This window comes from Anabrus simplex, chromosome 6 (genome assembly GCF_040414725.1).
Source record: "Anabrus simplex isolate iqAnaSimp1 chromosome 6, ASM4041472v1, whole genome shotgun sequence".
Classification (NCBI taxonomy): domain Eukaryota; kingdom Metazoa; phylum Arthropoda; class Insecta; order Orthoptera; family Tettigoniidae; genus Anabrus; species Anabrus simplex.
Genome location: NC_090270.1, coordinates 286892803 through 286916360, shown reverse-complemented (window position 1 = coordinate 286916360; position 23558 = coordinate 286892803). Strand labels below are relative to the sequence as shown.

The window sequence follows — 23558 nt, the reverse complement described above, 5'->3', positions numbered from 1 at the left end:
GTCGTCCAATTGGTGTTCTTTCCGGAAGGATCTTTTCAAAACATTTCCTTGGTGTTGTTCGAGTCACCTGCATCCGCTTAACGTGTCCTAGCCACTTCAGCCTTTCCTCCATGGTCAAGTTGACCTGCAGGTTTCTTCGTATCTGATCATTCCTAATTCTGATCTTCCTTGTTTTCTGTACAGCTAATTTAAGGAACTTCATTTCAACATCTTTCAGTTGACTTACTTCTCTTTTATGTACGACAAAACTCTCCAGACTGTACGTCATGATGGGCAGGTGATAAGTCTTAAACAGGGTCTGTTTATTCCTCTGAGGAACTCCCTTATCTCCAACTATGTTCCGTACTTGATGGAAGAAGATGGATCCTTTTTGCATCCTGTTCAACACTTCGATCTTGGCACTTCCATCATTTGATATTGTACTCCCCAGATATTTAAAGGTATTCACAAATTCAATCTTCTCTCCCTCGAGGGTGAGGTTACAAGGTGTATGTTTCCTTCTAACTTTCATTGCCACTGTTATGCTCTTGCTCACAGTTAACTTATATTCTTTAAACTTCGTGTTCAAAAGATCCAGTCTCCTCTGAACATCTCTCGCAGTTTCTCCCCAAATAGCAATACCATCAGCAAAAAAAACAAATGCATTAAGATATTCCCTATCTATTTCTTTGAGTTCCTTTATAATAGTATCCAATAGTTAAATGAAGAGCACTGGGGAAATATAACTCCCTCGTTGGACACCTCTTCTTGTTTCAAACCACTGAGATCTTCCATCTCCTCCTTGCACACTACTTTCACAACCATCGTACAACATCTGAAATGTTTTAATTAGTGCTTCTGGGATGTAATGTTTTCTAAAATTTCCCATATTTTTCCTCTCTCCAACTTGCCGTATGCTTTTTCCAAATCCAAAACCACCGTTATTAAGTCCTTCCATTTTTCCCAAAATGTTTCCATTAGCTGCCTGAGGTCTGTGGTTGCTCTACAGTCCACACCATATGCCATTATTGGAGCATACTCCAACATAACGAAATAAAAAACTTACATTATCGATGCACAGTAATTTTTTTCTTTTCCTTGGAGAGCACCAAAAATGTTTATAAATTTGCGGAGACCAGAGCTTTTTAACGCTACACTCCGTTTAATTTTTTCAAGGAAATTTGATTTGCTTGGTTCATTAGGGATCGTTCAACTCCTTCAACAATTCCAGTACTAAAGTGAAGGGGCAGCCCATTTTCTTGCAATTTCTTGAAGGCTAAAATTATGAACATGAAATTGGAAAAATTAATATAAATTGATCATGAACACTACCTTTGCCGAAGACTTCTTGTGCTTCTTTAATGGAAGTGGCTTCTTCAGAATCGAGCCTTGTTTTAAGTGTTTATTGACCGCTTTAACAGCATACCAGTAGTATATCACATAATCTATATACCAGTTGCATTCCTTCTATATACCAGTTGCATTCGGTAGTTTTACCACATTTGAAAAAACACCTGTCTATCAATTTTAATGAGTTTAAACTGTCCAATATATTACTGAATAGGCTTATCTGTTGTTTGTTGTTGTTGATATTGAGGCCGAGTGAATGACAGTCCCAGGGCGAAAACATTGTCTATCGAGCTCGATAGCTGCAGTCGCTTAAGTGCGGCTAGTATCCAGTATTCGGGAGATAGTGGGTTCGAACCCCACTGTCGGCAGCCCTGAAGTTGGTTTTCCGTGGTTTCCCATTTTCACACCAGGCAAATGCTAAGGGTGTACCTTAATTAAGGCCACGGCCGCTTACTTCCCACCGAGCTCGATAGCTGCAGTCGCTTAAGTGCGGCCAGTATCCAGTATTCGGGAGATAGTGGGTTCGAACCCCACTGTCGGCAGCCCTGAAGTTGGTTTTCCGTGGTTTCCCATTTTCACACCAGGCAAATGCTGCGGCTGTACCTTAATTAAGGCCACGACCGCTTCCTTCCCACTCCTAGCCCTTTCCTGTACCATCGTCGCCATAAGACCTATCTGTGTCGGTGCGACGTAAAGCAAGTAGCTTACTTCCCAGTCCTAGCCCTTTCCTGCCCCATCATCGCCATAAGACCTATCTGTGTCGGTGCGTCGTAATGCCAATAGCAAAAAAGATAAAAAGATAAGGTTCAAATTATATTCGCGAACTCTAGGGTATGTTGGAGGCGGATTAGAGGGGCTCATTTTGATGCTCACAGCATAAGAGGAAAACGGCTGAAAATAAATTAGTAAATTTCGTATTTTTTTAGTTCAAGATAGAAAGAGGAGAAAATATAGCTGCAAATTAAGCACAGTTTACATTTTTTTCTTCCTCAGCCTCATTTATAAAGTAAATTTTATTGTAAAAGAAAGAAATTGCACACGTAGGCTAATTAATCAAGGTACACTCAACATAAGACAAGTGCGTACTGATATAAGGAATAAAAACATACGCATCATATAAATAGACGACTTCTCTACAACAGTAATAAGCTCCCAGGATTCATAGCCTACGGTATCGGTTTCCGCGTTACATGTACTAGAGTGACATAAGAAGGAACTGGAGGAAGACAACACAGCGATGGCTGTTTCCACAATTGCGTTTCCTCCCTACCAATATGGTTATGAAGTAGAAAAGCTTCAATAGTTATTTTAATAACGCATGGGCAAAACAATGCCCCATACTTTATTTATTTATGTATTTATTTATTTATTTATTTATTTATATATATATTTATTTATTTATTTATTTATTTCATAATACAATGTCAAGCACATTATATTTCTTAAACACGAGAAATTATGGGTGTCTAAGAGGGGGCGAGTTCACTCATTGCAGGTCCATTAAGGGTAATACTGGTTTCTTAACATGGAATGATCGAAACGTTGTTTTTCTTTCCCTGTGGAAGGTGGCAACCCGTGTTACAGGGATCAATTTTAACTGCTGTCAGTATGATGCACCCGACGGAGAAGGTTGCAATTGATACCATAATAATGTACTAGGGATTTTGAGGTATCTAACAGCCTACATACCACGTTAGTCATTCGAATATTTCTACTTGTTCTTACCAAAATTATTAAATTATGAACAATAAAAACACCGTGAAAATTGTAATTTAAGTTCTGTAAACACCACAGAATGTTTGTATTGGTGTCCCACACGTTCTTGATAATTTGCGGAACTTTTCTACCTCGAGTTTCGTAGAAATGTACTTAGGCCCTACCCGCAAGTTCAAGGGTCGTAGTAAAGATTTGCAAATTGGTACAAATGTTCCTCTAATGAACGGCTGACGACTGGTATACATTATAACATTCCCAATTTGAAATAAGAGCAATTTTCACCATTTTTCCCGTGTACAGCCTTTCAAAAGTGAATTACCTATCTAATACTGGCTCCATGGCTAAATGGTTAGCATATTGGCCTTTGTTCACAGGCGTCCCGTGTTCGATTCCCGAGAGGGTCCGGAATTTTAGCCATAATTGGTGAATTCCGCTGGCAGGGCAGCTGGGTGTAGGTGTCATCTTCAACATCATTCCATCCTCAACGCGAAGCGCAGGTCGCCTACGGGTGTCAAATCTATAGACCTGCATCTGGCGGGCCGAACTTGTCCTCGGGCACTCCTGGCACTAAAAGCCATACGCCATTTCATTTTTACTTACTTTAAATTTAAACCTTTGAAACATTTGTCCACAGGTTCATGAACGAGGAAGTATCCAATTTCTTCCGAAGAATGATTAAGGAAGCAGTCACCTATCGTGAAGAAAATAAGATTTTTCGAAACGACTACCTTGACATGTTAGTTCAGATCAAGAACAAAGGACGAGTGGATGACGATGCCAGTAGTATTATAATTGGAGGTGTCAAGATGGGTGAGTAAATTCCTTCATGCATATACGATAGAAATATCCTGTAGATTTGCAGTGAGACAGATACACCAGAAAATTGCCATAGTACAGAATTAGCCGTGGGTTCTTGACGCTTGTGTAAACATACAGATATACAGTACATGATATTTTTATTACTAGATTTCTGTAGATTTTCGAGGTATGTTTTACTACTGAAATCAGTTTAAATGTTTCTAATGACTACCTATTGTCTAAATGGCTAAATGGTTAGCATGCTGGCCTTTTGTTTTAAGGGGTCCCGCGTTCGATTCCCGGTCGGGAAGGGGACTAACTTTCATTAGTTAATTCCTATGACGTCCGCCTGTGTAGTGTAGTGGTTAGCGTGATTAGCTGCCACCCCCCGGAGGCCCGGGTTCGATTCCCGGCTCTGCCACGAAATTTGAAAAGTGGTACGAGGGCTGGAACGGGGTCCACTCAGCCTCGGGAGGTCAACTGAGTAGAGGTGCGTTCGATTCCCACCTCAGCCATCCTGGAAGTGGTTTTCCGTGGTTTTCCACTTCACCTCCAGGCAAATGCCGGGATGGTACCTTACTTAAGGCCACGGCCGCTTTTTTCCCTCTTCCTTGTCTATCCCTTCCAATCTTCCCATCCCTTCGCAAGGCCCCTGTTCTTCATAGCAGGTGAGGCCGCCTGGGCGAGTATTGGTCATCCTCCCCAGTTGTATCTCCCGATCCAGAGTCTGAAGCTCCAGGACACTGCCCTTGAGGCGGTAGAGGTGGAATCCCTCGCTGAGTCCGAGGGAAAAGACAATCCTGGAAGGTAAGCAGATTAAGCAGAAGAAGAAGAATTATATTTCAATATCTATAGTATATATTGCAACCGTTAATAAGGTTAAGCTACAGTCGGAGAACACTGAGACACCTCAGGTGCTCAGTTCATAAACAGGACGGATAGATTAAATATCCAAGAAAGTCGCATGCATAGGAAATATGAACTTAAATGGTGGCATATAATAAAGAAAATACGGAAAAAAATTAATATATGGCATGGTTTATTAACAACAAAAATATACTCAAATTGTCATCCTTCTAAACTGTGATAATGAAAATGATATTTAATAAATTAAAAATGTATCTCTTGAAGTACAAATGAAATAATCAAATGGGGTGGTACATGATTTCACGCCCTATCTTGTCCTAGCAAATTATAATTACATGTTAAATTTAATATTTTGATCAGGTAAAGAGATTTCATTTGATTTATTGAAAGTTCTGGATTTAGACGATCAGCTCTGAAATATCAGAAAGAGAAAAAATTGAATCAACTTTTGTTCAACAATCACATTAATTTTCCAATATCTATTCAAAATTTTGTGTTCGTATTACAATTACATAATTTGATGCTTTAATTTCTATTAAAAAACTGAGTCGGCTCAATTGGATAATAATCTGTTCCATTACCAGTCGTTTTTTACTGGATTAACAAAAATTAAATAAATAAATTACTAAAGTCTGGAAATGTAATATAAATTTGAAATGGTCTGCCTAACTCAAAGTTCAACTTCTGGAATGCCATATCACGAATTCTGAATGCAAATAACGAAGAAATTAACACTGTCCACATCGTATGATAACATCTGCGACAAAAGGAAAATCAACTCCAAAATACCATAACCATAATAATATAAAAATACACTAATATTTACACCCTATTTTACACTATCTACACACGTGGCTACATTAAGACGATCCTATTGTCGGAATATCACTGAATAATTTGATCATATTGTCGGAATATCATTGGATAAGCTTATCATAGCTGAAGGTATCGTGAAATTTCTAGAGTTCAGTCAGATGATCTGGAAGAAAAAGCCTCGAATATTCTGGAAAATCTTGAGTTCGGGCAAAGTCTCCAGTGGTGTTCTAGAACCATCGTGAATTATCGTGAACATTAAAGTCATGAATTATAGAGAACTCAGGATAAAGCTAATTACGATTACATCTTCGAAAACACACTCAAATTCAAACAGACGTAGGTTCATTATCCTAAATCACGCAAATATCTGTCATAATCCACTACCAATTCTACTCTCGAAGAATTATTTCAACTATTCATTATAATATAATTTATCTCGAAGACTAAATTATTACATTAACAGTAGTGAAATATTTAATAACGACTCCTACTATACAATAATACATTTGTGACCCACCCCAGGATATCACAAACTCAATCTAACATCACGCAACAAGTCCTACGCGTATATGATTCTTGAAGATTCAATCCACCTGCCGGTTCTCATATTTTGATTCAACTATATCTGTTCCGCACTTATCTACACGGGTTCTGATCCAAAATGAAGGAATCATTTATCTTTTAAGACTTAAGTTCCAATATCGCACGATTATACACCCAATAGATACCATATACGATTGTGTCTCGCCTCTGTACGACGACTGTACATCCAGAAACATCAAATCTACGTACACGAATGCTCTAACATTAATCTCCACCAATCGTGGCTATAATAAATTTATAAGATACACCCTGAAACTTATCACTGCCTGATACATCTAGTATAATTCATAAGTCATGTACGCCGTTCCAATATCACACGATTATACAACAGGAATAAATATGTGAAGATCTTCCACTGTCATTATAATATGGCAAAGTACTACGACTACATAACTAAAATATACTGCCAGACCATTTACCAACTACTGCTACGTACCTACTGTTGTACCAAACATATTATATTACACAATTGTGTCGACTTAGCTTTGCGACGTCTTCATGATGAACGGCTGGTCGTACTCAATAATAATAATACAGTCATAGGTGCCTTTCTCTCATCCCATCGCTGTCAGCTGGTCACATGCGTTTAAGCTTCCATTTCTGCACCAACGCGTATAGCGGTATGTGACATCACCTTGATGATATCCATAACTATCCTCTTGAACTTCAGGCTGAAACTAGCACAAGAAATATTAGTAAATTTGCCACACAACACTTTGTGGAAATATCGTTCGTATACTAAACACTGTAGGCGGCTCAACTTAACTTGACGTCTGTATGTTAAGGTGCGTCCACACCAAGATGTTTTCGTTAACTTTGTTAATAAACATTGTTAATGAACAATGTTCATGAACATTTCTGTCTGTTAATAAACAAAATAGCGTGTTCATTAACTTTTCGAACATGTTGATAAACAAAATTTCTTTAACTTTTGTGAATGAAACTTTTCATTAACATTTCGTGTTTTCGTTAACATTTCGGTTCGCACATGCGCAAAGACGCAATTAGAACACGCAAATTCATAGCGCGGAATACAATACTTTTATTTATTTTTCGAAATCGACTGTCGAATCGCAAGCAACTCATATACACCATACAAATACATAAGTGAAGTGTAGGAGTATTTCTCTTACACTCTTACATGATCCTTGATAGGAGTCACCAGTCGCTACGAATCTTCAAGTTATACTTAGTCTAACATTAATGCAGATGACATTCCGATATATTTGTATCATTTCTTGCAATTTCAGACTCAATTACTGTCAACAAGAACTGAAAGTCTTGTGGGGACATTCTCAGAAAGTTTTGAAAGCCTGCTGCATCATGAATTGAAAGTTCTGACATAGGCCTAAGTGTCCTCTACAAACTTAATTCTAAACGATTTTCCAATATTTTTCTTTGCCACACTTTATGTCTGCATTTTTCTCTAATTGCATTCATTAAAATAATGAAAGCTGCAGATGTATTTTCTTCTTCCTGACGCTATCCATTGTAACATCACAATCAGATATTTTGGTGTGGACACAATGTTAAAGAAGTTTGTTAACAAAAGTTTATTTGGTGTGGACACAATGTTAAAGAGGTTTGTTAACAAAAGTTTATTAACATCTTGAGAAATGTTTTCGTTAACATTGTTTATTAACTTTGTTTCGTTAACATTGTTTATTAACTTTGGTGTGGACTAACCATTACGTGCGTTGACAAGAGTAATATTCTAAGTAGTATATTTGAATAGTCCAACTATGCTAATACAGTTCAACTTCCTCGATTCAGTTTTCGAGTATCGTCGTCCGCTCTCGAACCAAGGACTTATTTCCACAACGTGTCGAGCTCCACTGAAGTCCGGCGACTGACAGACCCACTAGCACAATAACCTACTTCTCTTCTCAGCTGATGGGTTGGAGTCCTTGATGCTCCGCGCACGCGCGTTCGGACCGGAACTCTAGTCAAGTTAGCAACAGTAATAATTTTCCACACTAGTTTTATTTGTAAAATAATATTCAGGAACGTTGTTATCATCATTATTATAATCGTTATTTTGACATACACACTGACTTTCTATCACGCTAGTCTGATAGTATCACAAGTCGTTCATATGGTTGGTTATGACCGGTGTTAAACTGCAAGCTTCTCGTATGCTAGCGATGCGTGCTCTGTTTTTCTTTCTTTTCTTTCTTTTCTTTTCTTTCTTTCTTCTTTTCTTTCTTTCTTGGACGGGTTCACTCCTAATCGTTGACATCAAGATACAGTTTTACGGCTTAAACCATTAATTCAAAGAATATTATGCCCACAGGTGAATTCAATGTGACTCCAAAGAGTACTGACTCGAAGACATGCCACTCAATTCACATATTCAAGCCATCCGGCCTATTGAAACTGTCACAATATCTATATACATTTATGGTTTTACATTTTGAAAATATGCCGTGAAATATGCTATTACACACGCTAAATATTTGTAGATCTAATCACATTGAATGTTTCCCTTTATATGTCTTCCTGGAGGCTGATATTTTATTTACAGTAGCCTGTACAATGACTTTATCGGTTAATATCAATTTTGTATGCATAGAAGGATGCCTCGTCGTCCACGGGCGTGATTGGACAGTATTGTAAGAACAAACAAATTTCGTTGCAGAGCCGGCAATCGAACACGGGCCTCCGGGGGTGGCAACTAATCACTACACCACAGAGGCGGACGCTGTAGATATGTACGTATGATAAAAAATGAAAAATCATGAATGGAGAACGTTTCGTTTTTGAAATTGTTCTCCTGAAAGGTGAATTGATAAAGCAACACTTGGATTTAGATCACAAAGAACTTCAACTTCATTGAAATTATCAGCATAAAAGAGAGAGCAGCGTTCATCGATGTACCCCAGCGGGTAAGGATTGGTTTGGAGGTAAAGGCAATTCCGGGTGTTTTTCGCTAGAAGCATCTACTCGAACGAAGACTTTTACGTAGTAAAGCACATTCCTATTACCAGAAAAGGTATGCTGGTGGTGGGAAGCAACGGGAATCGGGTATATGAGCGTTACAGGGTTGGTCATACTGATAAATATTTGTTTTAAACTTATATCTCACGCCATTGCTATTTTATCAGCTGCTGAATGTAGCGAATCAAATCGCTTCCCGGGCGAATTCAAATGAGCTTTACACAGCGGTGTTGCAATCTACAGGCGGCTTAGACCGGCATTAAAGCGTTATCATTTTATGTATTCTTTGTTTTAATTTTAATTGTTATATTTCAGAATATACAGACGAAGAAATCGCTGCATATGCCCTAACATTCTTCTTGGATGGGTTTGAGACATCCTCCGTCACTCTAAGTTTTACTCTTTACGAGTTGGCGGTGCATCCTGAGGTCCAAGATCGCCTTCGAGCAGAAGTGGACTCTGTTCTGGCCACGTACAACAATCAGTTGTGCCACGAAGCTCTTCAAGAGATGGTGTTCATGGACATGGTGATAAATGGTGAGCACTTTTGCCTTGTCTTGACCCTCTTTGCAGTGCCAGGTGTAGACCTATAGCTCAAAAGGTATAACATTTGGTGCATCCCGTCTCGACAGCGCGCAGGTTTCGCACCTGTGATTGTTGGCCCCAAGGTTGTGCCTCGCGTTCAAACCAGTATAGCGACGGGAAGCGCCCGAAATTATACCTTCTAAATCATAAAGGTTGGCAATTCCCAGGGAACAGCTTTCTCTCTCTTTTTTCTTTCAGTTTACAATTAAATTTGTTTTGACGTGTTAACATACTTTAACACATGCATCTATAGGCATCCCCACATCTAAATCAAGAGTGTTACCAAAAAAAAGGTATTTTGAAACGCTTACCCTTTGTTTGCCTACGATTGTAACAGAACGAATGTCATTTTACACAGGAATAGCATTGCACGTTTATAAATAAAAGAAGTCTCATTTGAATTATTATCTGTAGATGTGACGTAATAACAAAGTTTTTCTACGAAAATCGTTGGGCCGAAAATTGAAGAGTTATAAAGTTGAAAGGCCGGCCCCGCGGTGTAGGGGTAGCGTGCCTGCCTCTAACCCGGAGGCCCCGGGCTCGATTCCAGGCCAGGTCAGGGATTTTTACCTTGATCTGAGGTCTGGTTCGAGGTCCACTCAGCCTACGTGATTACAATTTAGAGCTATCTGACGGTGAGATGGCGGTCCCGGTCATGAAAGCCAAGAATAACGGCCGAAAAGATTCGTCGTGCTGACCACACGACACCTCATAATCTGCAGGCCACCGGACCGAGCAATGGTCGCTTGGTAAGCCAAGGCCTTTCGGGGTTGTTGCGTTATGGGGTATAAAGTTGAAAATAAGAAACTACGCCAGATCAGTAGTTGAGGTCCTTTTCAACAGAACAAATATGACCTTTGTTAGCATAGTTCAATGGTAAGAGCATCCGATGCGAAGTGGAAAGTTGTGAGTTTAGATACCACCTGTATCCGGTTGGCCATTTTGTTCTGCACTTAACATCTCCTTGATACAAGGGCTGGTTTTTAATTTTTGGCAAGTAATTTATTTATTGACATGATATAGGATTTTGGGGCTTATGCCGTGTCAAGAAAATAAGGTGAAAGAACTGTGCTCTGCGTCATCAGAAGAAAATCTCGACTGTCCACGAGAAAGGCTTCTTAAAAAATGAGCTTTTGAATTTAGACGTTCTAATAGAAGTGGAAATGGTACGTTCATTCGTCACCAGATGGCTCCCGGACGCGGTACAGCGCTAGCGTTCGAAGCGGAAGCTGACGGAACCATCAGAATCAGTATAAGAGGGTCACATAACATGTGTACGTAACATATGACATTGACACAAGCCTGGAATGAAACATCTGACGATGTTTTGATCCATACAAAACATGAATGGTTCTAACTCCCATAGGCCTTCGATATAGTTACCAGCGTTGTGTACAACGTGTTCCCAGCCGTGCGAAAACCATTGTATCCCGTTGGCACTGCCCAGTCTGTCGATGGTGCGAAGCGAGAGGTCGGTGACCTGCAAAACGTCTTCAATTCTACGGAAGCGCTTTTCACGCAGTGGCTCCTTCATCTTATCGAAGTCACAGGGACTTTAATCCGGAAAGTATGGGGGATGATAGAGCACCCCCAGCGATTGAACAATTCAGACACATCTCCTGCTGTGTGTACTGTAGGAGTACCCTGCAGAACGATGGGTGGGTTATCCATGAAGTGTCGCCGTTTTTTTTCTCAGAGATGCTCACAGATTGTTTTGCAAAAAAAAGAACAGTAGTACACCGCAATGACGGTCTGCCGTGGAGGAACGGTATGCGTAGCTCACATCCGATGCATCCCCACTAAGTCGGACACAGCCTGTACATGTTCGTCACTTACTGGTGGGTGATCAGATTGAGACATGTCCAACACACGTTCGCGTCCTTGGTGCGACCTCTAGCACACTGGATTTTTTACCAGCTTCTCTGTTCATGTTGGGAAAACCTGGCGTGCTGGAGCACGATTGCCTAAGCTTAAAAAACCAACATATGTACAGAAATGAAATGACGTATGGCTTTTAGTGGCGGGAGTGTAAGAGGACAAGTTCGGCTCGCCAAATGCAGGTCTTTTGATTTGACTCCAGTAGGCGACCTGCGCATCGTGATGAGGATGAAATGATGATGAAGACAACACATACACCCAGCTCCCGTGCTAGAGAAATTAACCAATTATGGTTAAAATGTCCGACCCGGCCGGGAATCGAACGCGGGGCCCCTGTGATCAAAGACCAGCACGCTAACCATTTAGCCATGCAGCTTGACAACATACTGTACTGTACTGTATGTACTGAACACGACCTAATAATTTGAAAGTTGATTTCGAGTACAAAGTGGTCGTGAAAATAAAATATTCATTTTATTGGAGTTGATTTTTCAATGTACTTTATTCAGTGAGGTCAGATTATCTTTCGATAGGGGCTGGCATAGCTCTCTGTGTCCAGACATTTGCGGTCACCACAAAATCACGGACATTTGCGATCAGTGAGATGTGTTTGTGTCCGCCTCTGTGGTGTAGTGGTTAGCGTGATTAGCTGTCACCCCCGGAGGTCCGCGTTCGATTCCCGGCTCTGCCACGAAATTTGGGAAGTGGTACGAGGGCTGAAACGGGGTCCACTCATCCTCGGAGGTCAACTGAGTAGGGGTGGGTTAGATTTCCACCTCAGCCATTCTGGAAGTGGTTTTCCGTGGTTTCCCACTTCTCCTCCAGGCAAATGTCGGAATGGCACCTAACTTAAGGCCACGGCTGCTTCCTTCCCTCTTCCTTGCCAATCTTCCCATCCCTCCACAAGGCCCCTGTTCATCATAGCAGGTGAGGTACTGGTCATTCTCCACAGTTGTATCCCCGACCCAAAGTCTGAAGCTCCAGGACACTGCCCTTGAGGCGGTAGAGGTGGGATCCCTCCCTGAGTCCGAGGGAAAAACCAACCCTGGAGGTTAAGCAGATTAAGGAGAAGAAGATATGTGTTTGTGCCCGGGTTGTGTCGGCTGAGGTGCGGAGAAGTGCAATTATCACTCTAATCGACAAAAATATTATGTACTCTCGAGTTTGGAGGTTGTTTATGAAATAAGCAGTAGCTTTACAGAAAATAATTACCACCATCATTCTCGTCGTTTCATTTCTGGTTACTTCATGTAGGTTTGAAGTGTGTAATTTATATTTTCATATTTGTTAATGCAGTTGGAACGCAAAAAGTGTCCTTGAAACATGCTTCAACGATGCGTCGATTTTCTTAAGAGATTGTTTCTTTAATCGAGAAATGAACGTTGCTCCCGAAGCGAGTGAACAGGAAGCCAGGCAGGTTAGCGGAGATACCCCGAAATTAAGCTATTGAGGCTCAACCACTGCTGGAGTGACTGCAAATCTTCTGTGACTTCCGGGGAATGTTTGTGAATGGGCACTAGTACATCTCAGTGATCGCAAATGTCTGGTGACCGCAAATCTCTTTGACTGCAAATATCCCGCAACCTAGCACTCGGCCAAGAGCCGACACACGGCGGTCTGAAGGTCACGCCAGTCACGTTATTGGCACCTGGCTGGCTGTTTAGTACGATCAGATGGGTCCGGGTGCTGCTATCGCGTGTTTAGTTTGTTTTACAAGAGTACTAGACGTTACTGTCAGAGTCTCTTCTTTATTTGTGTGGTAATTTTTTTTCATTATAATCGGTGTGTGTGTTCGTTACTATACCATTAATATGGTTGCCGGAAATCTCACATTAAAACGAATAGTTTTCATGCATTGCACATATGTGAAAACCGAATCATGTCGAGAAGTCTGCAGGCAATTTCCACGGAACATCCCTGGCATGTAAGTTCCAAGCAAGACATTAGCCGACCAGTTTTTGGATTAAGACAGATTGATTTGCTAAACTGTCCGCCTCTGTGGTGTAGTGGTTAGCGTGATTAGCTGCCACCCCTGAAGGTCCGGGTTCGATTCCCGGCTCTGCCACGAAATTTGAAAAGTGGTACGAGGGCTGGAACGGGGTCCACTCAGCCTCGGGAGGTCAACTGAGTAGAGGTGGGTTCGATTCGAACCTCAGCCATTCTGGAAGTGGATTTCCGTGGTTTCCCACTTCTCCTCCAGGCAAATGCCGGGATGGTACCTAACTTAAGGCCACGGCCGCTTCCTTCCCTCTTCCTTGCCTGTCCCATCCAATCGCCTCATCCCTCCACAAGGCCCCTGTTCAGCATAGCAGGTGAGGCCGCCTGGGCGAGGTACTTGTCATTCTCCCCAGTTGTATCCCCCGACCCAAAGTCTGAAACTCCAGGACACTGCCCTTGAGGCGGTAGAGGTGGGATCCCTCGCTTAGTCAGAGGGAAAAACCGACCCTGGAGGATAAACAGATTAAGAAGAAGAGAAGATTTGCTAAACGCTAGAATTTTTGTAGACAAAAACGAATAGTGTTAAAGGAAAAAGAAGCTGGCTGAAAATAAGGCAAAATTCGAACACTCTCTAACAAAACGTTTACTTCGTCTGCCCAAGACGTAGCCCCATCTTAACTCCTGAAACTGAAATTGTAAAGGGTGAATGTGAATTATATTTTTGGTAATGCTTCACTTAATGCACGGAAACTGAACAGTAGGTTACTGAGTGAAAATCCTGAGAGCCAGGCGCTATTATGGCAAGCTCCTGCGCTCTCGTGCACTCATTCCTATTGAGGAGTGATAACATGTTTTTTAAATCATGTTTTCATTAACGTCTTACAAAGTACAATCACTTTCTCTTTCAACCATGCTTTGAACGCAGTCTTTCTCTCCTTCAGTGCCTCCTGGATGCTATATTTCCACCAGGTTTCCTTGTCTATTTTCACTCTGTCGTTGGAGACTCCAAGATGATGCCTTTTTCCGCTTGAGCAGTACTTCTGGAATCTCTCCCACATTTGATCTGGCGTGTCGTTATGCTTATCATGCATGTCCTGTAAAAATAGCCCCGATATCATCATGGCTGGCTGTGCTGTCTATATACTACGTAGCCAGTGGCGTGCGGTGAACATATTCATTACCCCAACTGCAAACATGTTTCTTTTAAATATAAACAATTGTACCCCACGACACTCTCCAAAGTCAATATTACCATTTTATAAGGCTGCGTTTTTCGTGGGAAGGTCTATCTGAAAAGATCTTTCAATAATATTTTCAACCACACACTCACACATACTTCCAAATTGATATTCACGACAGTGACGATACCATCATAACTTAATCTATAGCAGATTTTAAACAGTGTACTTACAGTTTCATCCGGTGATGCTTCGTGATAGTACAGTCATGGTTTTAACAAATATACACTGGGACTATTTGCTTTTTACTTAAAAACTAAACTGAATCAGCAAAATTTAACTGGTATTTTATCGTCGCTGAAATTTTATAGTTTACTCGCATACTGAGTGTGTGTGCATCAACGACAAACGGGGAAAAATATTCTTCACGACGTATAACACACATTATATTCACGAAGAATGCCACAGAACTCGCGCAACCTTCACCTATAATCCACTACAAAAATTCACTATATACCACCATCACAAGACAACCAAATAAAAAATTCTTTTACCTCGCGCTTAGCTCTGTGTTCATGCTGGGAACCTAATATTTTTCTACGGTTATCGGAATACGTACTCTACACGTGCAATCAATGAATTGCTCAAAAAAATTGTATACATGCCGAAACCCAAGATTAAAATATATTCTTCTATATTACAAGTGATTTCATAAACTGGCTCTATTTTTATTAGCAAGACGATGTGCAAGTGGCTATACTGTTAAGATGTTGATATAGCAGTCTCTAGTGTGCGGCGCTGAATACTTCGAGTGTCAAGTATTAAAACTAACATTACCTTACCTAAGCTAGCTGGCCTGTCACCGTAAATTTCTGTCGGGGGAGGGGCCACAGCTCCGCCTTGAGAAAGCTTCAAGTGCATGCGTCACCCAAGTGACCTTATATTTTGTTGGGGTAGCTCTCTTTTGCGCCGGCAAGGAAACACAACTCGCTGGAGAAGCTGAACTGCGGTAGTGCGAGCGGATTGTGGAGACAGCTGTACTTGGCTTGGCTTAGATATTCGCAATTTTTTAAACATTTTAAAAAGGGTTCTAAAGTATAATTAGAAAATGTTAATACAAAGACAGATGGGGTTCAGTGCACGCCACTGCATGCAGCATAAACCAATTAATCTTCGTAGTTGGTCTGACTTTGTCGTTCAACCGACAGCGTACCTGGAGCTCAACGATCAAAAGTCTATGTGAGATATCAGAGGATCTCATGGGATGACCTTGTTATCGACTAACGGTTTCATTATATTGCAGTTGAAGAGAATGCAATCAGTCTGTGTATGCAGGGTGTATCATAACTACACCGACAACATACACACCTCCATCATATACCCCAAGTTTCCTGCCTCCCTTTCTCTTCCTTGGAGCATGGCAGTGGCTTTTGCTCTGGCATAGCAAACATGGCGAGTTCGTCAATTTGAATCACGCGCCCGGAAGCAACAAAGTATTCTCATTTTCTCGAAAATATTTTTTTTCCGCCAATCCGATTGCATCATCGTTCTTAACATAACACAAAGAGCATTCCTGATTTTTTTGTCGGTATAGTTCTGATACAACTTGTATGCGTATATACGATTATCTCTTACATTAGGTCTTCTGCCTTGTACATGATAAGGCGCTCGTCCTTCTTTAGAAAATATGTTGCTGACAGATGTATGCTGAGCCAAACTGGAAGATCTCTTCGTCCTGGCCATTCCACGTTCCGTAAACAAAGCCTCCACGACAATCGAAATAATCCTCGCCAGTCCGTCGAACATGACCCTTAAGGTCACCCAACACAATCGTGATCTCTTCAGGTGCGTGAGTCGTTACAGCGCTTCCGGTTGGAGGCAATGGACCATCCTCCCTACAACCTTGAACTGGCTCCCAAGTCACAGGAACCACCAACACGCAATACTCCCACAACAGACACCCGAACCCGCACAGCCACCAGGCCTACACTCATTACACAATGCTTCAATTTCCTCAAACGAAACTGAACAACTTGCTCACAAACCACCCGCTGCAACAGATGTGGTGGTTCTCACCGTCACACTGGTTGTAAGGTACTAAGGGACCAGGCGTGGTGTGCGAATTCACGGTAGCCACGCGGCCTCATTCTCTAGCTGACCTTTCGTTAAAAAGGCAGTTAAAGCCCACTACAGGCGTGCACAACACCTAAACACGCACATAATACCGTCCACACTATTAAGCCTTAAAATCCCACCACCCTAGAACCCCGGTCATTTCACCAATGAACATGCCCACAAGCCCAGCCAAAACACATCCACCCTCCTACATATACTTCTACTAAAGTTACTCTCGGCTCAAAAACCCGCCCTCACTTGCCACCATGCCAAGCAGACAATTAATCCTACACTAAATCCACCCCACTCCACCAAGTAAAATGATTCCGCCATGGAAAACAATATATACCCACCAAGTCATACAAGAGTTCTCACTTCCTGAAACCTAAGCCTTCTAAAAGCACTGGAACTTCGGGTACAGCCGAGGCGGAGTGCCACAAGCTGCAAACTTACCAAAATGTTGTTTCTTCCAAATATTTTGACACCCGCAGATACTTATTCATTTGTAAGAGAATAAGTTGCGACAATAACATACGGTGCAGCGTTGCAAACTTCCAAACGCAACATTAAGCTAAGATAAACCCTGCAAAGTTTTTCAGGGTAAATCACATCGTATAAATATATTACTGTGTCAGCCAAGCTTGATGAACCTTGTGTCCCCTCGACACCCACACATTTAATACACAAAAATCAATTACTACTTAACGTAAACAAATCTCTGTTTATAACTATTATAACTCATAAATTACAGAACACAGAGGAGCACAGATATCGGTACTCCACAAACCATCTATCTGCCCAGAGATAGATAGACCAAACATATCCGAGGGGCTGGAACTCACTGATTTCCATTTCTTCGGACCACTGAAGAAGCACCTGGGCGGTAAGCGATTCAACGACCTTTCCTTCATGCCAACATCGATGCCTTGGTGTACCTTTGGAACAAGTGCTAGAATAGAAATGGTACATTTACTGCCTATGAAATAGCGCAGGAAACCTTCTTCATGGAAGACATAAAGCACATTTTTGATCTTCCGGAAACGCATGGATATAAAAGTATCATCGAGGAGAGACGGAAAAAAGCCCACGAGATGCCTCAAGAAATAATGGAGACTGATGCAATGAAGTCAGAAAGTTGGAAGGGACCGAATTTCAAACTTCGACATCGATGTACACGATTCGCTGTCCACGGGTTTTATGGAAGATCTGCCATAATGAGGCATTTCATGAACCCAAGCGTCTGCAAGAAATGCAATAATCATGCGCTAAATACCATTTAGTGGAATGTGTAAACAGACTTCAATCTCTAATCACAGAAATGACAGAGTGGTGAAAAACTTGATTGTACACATTGTGTTTAATAAATAAATTAATTAATTAATGTGTATGAGTGCCCTACTGATGTGTATCCTTACATCTGCGTGTAAAATAAAACTTTCCCATGTGTAAAATAAAGCTTCTCCATGTGAGATCATGTTACCTGATTTTCTGAAGGTATCTTGTACATGAACGTATGTAATATTTTCCATATTATTTTGTCTTTGCAGAGGCATTGCGGCTTCATCCACCTGGGCCAGTTATAGACAGGATATGTACGAAGCCCGTTCAGTTTTCCCTCCCGAATGGTGCGACCCTTGCTTTGGAGAAAGGCTCTGTAGTTATTATTCCCATCGAAGGCCTTCACTTCGATCCACAACATTTTCCAGATCCGGAGAAATTCGACCCAGACCGCTTTTCTGAAGATCGCAAGTCCGACATCAAACGCTACACATATCTTCCATTTGGCGATGGACCACGGATATGTCTCGGTGAGTACTCCCCATTGTCACCCACAAAAATGTGCCTCCAGCACAGAAGTGAGAGTATACCACAAACCTCAAACCGCTATTGTTCCTCAAACTGTAATTACCTCTCCTTCCCGTCGTTGATGGGTTACGTTCTGTCAGTTTCAGAAAGCGTACCTTCATAATATTGTCAGTACAATGTTTCCCAGTAAAGTCCAGTCCATTAATTTTTAGGTAACTTGCTTTTATTTGCAAGTCTCACAGATAGGTCTTATTGCGGCGATAGGTAAGTAAAAGGCTAGGAATGGGTAGGAAGCGGTCCTGGCCTTAATTGAGGTACAGCCCCAGAATTTTCCTGGTGTGAAAATCTGGAAACCACGGAAAACCATCTTTTTTTGCTATTGGCTTTACGTCGCACCGACACAGGTAGGTCTTACGGCGACGATGGGTCAGGAAAGGGCTAGGAGTGGGAAAGAAGCGGCCGTGGCCTTATTTAAGGTACAGCCCCAGCATTTGCCTGGTGGGAAAATGGGAAACCACGGAAAACCATCTTCAGGGCTGCCGACAGTGGGGTTCGAACCCACTATCTCCCGAATATTGGATACTGGCCGCACTTAAGCGACTGCAGCTATCGAGCTCGGTAAAAAAAAACATATTCAGGACGGCCGACAGTGGTACTCGTATCCACTATCTCCCGAATACCTTTCTTAGGTAACCTATCCTCCACCATTCGCCTCACACACTCTATCAATGAAGCCGGTTTACGTACAAATTCATCTTATGAGTTCATTCCAAACTCACCCTACACTTCTCATTCCGAATACCCTCCTGCCATTTTTACTACCTGTTTCTACCGACAATCATTCTCATTACCTTCATGTCAGTCACTAACAATTAATAAATAAGAAGTGAGTCTCCCAAATTTCACTTCTGTACAGCAAAATCGATTTGAATACAGACGGGCGTAAAGATAATTTCGTTCGCGAGCTCGCTTCCATCTTGAAGCACACACTTGATCACATCTGTGAACTCACTGCATTAGCTTCGCTACATCTCAATCAATCAATCAATCAATCAATCAATCAATCAATCAATCAATCAATCAATCAATCAATCAATCAATCAATCAATCTATCTATCTATCTATCTATCTATCTATCTATCTATCTATCTATCTATCTATCTATCTATCTATCTATCTATCTATCTATCTATCAATGCATCAGTCAGTCAATCAGTCATCATTGATGCACATTTAGAGCTGTCATCCATGGGGCTGATTCCCTATCAGTTTTTTACCTAGTCTTTTCTTAAATGATTTCAAAAAGTTGGAAAATTATCGAACATTTACCTTGATGAATTATTCCAATCCCTAATTTATCTTCCTATAAATGAATGTTTGTTCCAATTTGTCCTCTTGAATTCCACCTTTATCTGCATACTGTGACCTTTCCTGCCTTTAAAAAAAAGCCGGGCTGAGTGGCTCAGACGGTTGAGGTGCTGGCCTTCTGACTCCAACTTGGCAGGTTGGATCCGGGCTCAGCCCAGTGGTATTTGAAGGTGCTCACGTACGTCAGCCTCGTGTCGGTGGATTTACTGGCACGTAAAAGAACTCCTGTAGGACTAAATTCCGGCATCTCGGCGCTTTCAGAAACAGTGAAAGTAGTTATTGGGACGTTAATCCAATAACATTATCCTACCTTTAAAAGCTTCTCTCAAGCTTATTCGTGTGCTAATGATATTCCACACCATCCCTCCACTGACAGCTCGGAACATTCCTCTTAGTCGACCAGCTAGTTTCCTTATTCCAAAGTCTTCCCAGCACAATTTTTTTTACAACATTCTTTTGTCGGAAATCACCCAGACCAAATCATTCTGGTCTCGTTTGGATTTTCCAGTTCTCGTAAAAATCAATCCTGGTGTGGGTCCCGTACACTGAAACCATCAAGAAAGTTGAAATTCCAACTATTTATTAATAGGAAGAGGAGTTAGGCATTACAATATATATTTTTACAATTTTGCTTTATGTCGTTCCGACACAGACAGGTCGTATGACGACGACGGGATAGGAAAGGGCTAGGAGTGGGAAGGAATCGGGCGTGGCCTTAATTAAGGTACAGCCCCAGCATTTGCCTGGTATGAAAATTGGAAACCACGGAAAAACCATCTTCAGGGCTACCGACAGTGGAGTTCGCACCGACTATCTCCCGAATGGAAGCTCACAGCTGCGCGCCACTAACCGCACGGCCAACTCGCCTGGTGGAATAATGTACCAATGTTAGATAAATTTCCAACTTCTTTGAAATTCTTTAAGACTAGATAAACGACGGGTAAGGTACCTGCCACCAGAGCGACTGCGCTAAACGCAGATCAGTGGTGACTGACTGATACTTTAATTGAAGTCTTACCAGAGATGTATACACCCACTCCTTTACATCCTTACTACAACCCCCAAGTACCCTCATAACCATGTCCATATTTATTTACCACTCTCGTTATTTTTACACCTAAGTACTTGAGACACTTTTACAGCATCAAAACTGAGAGGACTGAAGCGACACCTTGATACGATTTTCTTACTGTAGTATACTTTCAGCTGCCTGAGACAACACAGATTCTAAATACATGTAACAATCCACGAATTCTAGTCTTATATTTTCTACCCGACATTCTTTCTTCCTCAGTTTCGCCCCAAATTACATACTTAACTTGTGGAAATTCAAATTTTCTTATAATTTCCTATACTGCTTTCTTAAACCTCAAGGTACTATATTCCAGGTTTTCAACACTGTCTAGCGTTAATACCGATACCCTAAACTGGTTCCTATGTGTCGACCCAACTGAACCACTCCCTGATATTTTAAATCTACCAGAAAACTAATCGTGTACAGTGTAAGATGAGCAATAAAATTGAAGCCCTGCAACTACCTTGAACAAAGAACAAGTTCTTCCGTAATATCTTACTGTGGCCCGCTTATTGACGTAAATGTCTTTGACTGCCTAATCCTCAAAAGATATCATCATTTTCCTTGATACTCTGCCATATGCTGTATCTTCTCTACATCTATAACTGTCTCTTCCTCTTGTAGCATTTTCAGTTACTTGACGCATATTGAAAATCTGGTGTTGAAAGCTCCTATTTATTGCACCCTCTTTTCTTATATACCTATGAACACCTTGCTTGGTTTACTGATCACTGAAATAGCTTATAGTTCTTGCAATTCCCCTGCTTATCGGTAGATATGTGTAATAATGATCTGCGTCTTAAAAGAAGGCATCTTTCCCGAACTCCATGTTAATTCTATAACTCTTTGAAAGAATTTCATCCCTGTCTTCTCAGTATACTCATTGCTTTAAATCTTATTCAATTTGTTCTTTCTGCTTCATGACATTGTAATATTGTGATGCCCATGTTCCCTCGTAGCATGTCGAGCATAAATGTGAGATGATTACAACAAATGTTGAGAAAAATATATTTTTAAAAATTGGATGAATAGCCGTAGCTTCGGTAACATACTCCGAGATTTTCATGCTTGAAATAAAATTATTAATAGGTTAATTAATCTAAAATGTGAGATGTTTCAGGAGCCACACAGCCTGTTCTGAAAGAACTTTCATGTTTGGTATTCAGAAGAATTTTGACAGGCGATCTGGTGTCTAGAAGATCGAAGATGGTTGTAATGTTTGCTTATTCGATAGGTGTGTTTCCGTCCCTTTAATCAGAGCTGTAGGCGAGGATATATACGCCTTATACCTTATACCTTGTAATTTCTTACCTTCAACCTTGGTTTCGTTTCTTTCGCAATTTCGTCATTCTGTCAGTGAGTTTTATCTCTCCAGCTACGCTCGTAATCGTGAACATCGAATTTTCAGCTTGATGAACAACATTATTAGCCATCACATATCTAAGATAATCACAGTTCGCTCCTTACGTCTCCATCCTTATGTTCATACATTCAAATGCCTCACCCGTCGACCAATTTAAGCCTGAGAAATATATGAATACGTGGCTGCAAAACTAACGTAATTCACATGCACCAATTGAAGAATTTGTACCAGTGAAAAGTGTGATCACGAATGAAAAGCTGTAAGTTGGACAGTAGAAAATTTCTGTGTAAGCAAATTAAGATTTTCAAAGTAGTGCATTCAAATGTGGATTCATAAAATGTCTTCTGTATGCCTGTTTATGCCAAATTGAGGGAAGTTTGTTGTAACCAGCTATAACCCCCTATTTATTTATTGAGCGTATGGTATAAAATCTACACATATACAATTGAATATATTACAATAAAAATAATATTTCATGTAAGAATGTCCAGCCCTTCCAACCACTCTAACACTGACTCTGATGGTATAAAGGAATCAGCCCATCTACCCGAAGAAGCTTCCAGCTACCGACGATTTGGATTGCTATGGAGCACCACAGTCGCATTCCGATGTAGAGCTAGTCTCTGGTAGATGGAAGCATAACACTTCTGTTTTACTTGCACCAGAACTAAGTCGCCATTTCTTGAAACAGACCTCTAGAGTGGACAGGCCCCTTGTTAGAATTTGCTCAATTTTCTAACTTTAAACATCAGGGTGGTCTTGCATCCGGGATTATCATGCCCTGTCTTGGAGTATACCCTGTGAGAATTTTGGGACTACAGCTATTTATGTAATAGAAGACAATGGTTGTTTCTTGGCGCATAGTGTTCATTTAGTTTCTGGATATTTCATAATTTCTTATGAATATAGTGACAATCTTTATTTCTACCAAAAAAATTGTAATTTGGATAGTTCAGAATGGCAAAGCTTGGAGGAGAGTTTAACAATAGAAAGCATAACTACAGTGTTGAGGATAATAGGTCATTGTTAAGTGCAGCAGTTAGGTCAGCTTCTGGGGAGGGAACTTTTGATATTTTTCTCAAAACTTTATACTTACTCTGCACTTTCTTTGTTGGTTCTCTTCTTATTTGCAATTTTCATACTATAGATGCGATAACATTTAATGAAATTGGGCACTGACTTTCTG

General features: G+C 40.9%; 1 protein-coding gene across 1 annotated transcript in view; it reads left to right on the top strand.

The window, feature by feature from the left end:
- Nucleotides 1–23558, top strand: part of LOC136876470 (cytochrome P450 6k1) — a 91786-nt gene that overhangs the window by 62135 nt on the left and 6093 nt on the right. Inside the window, exons 6-8 of the mRNA XM_067150457.2 lie at nt 3680–3855; nt 9382–9603; nt 18308–18568. Of these exons, the coding sequence (XP_067006558.2) occupies nt 3680–3855; nt 9382–9603; nt 18308–18568 (659 nt within the window). The remainder of the gene's footprint in view (nt 1–3679; nt 3856–9381; nt 9604–18307; nt 18569–23558) is intronic.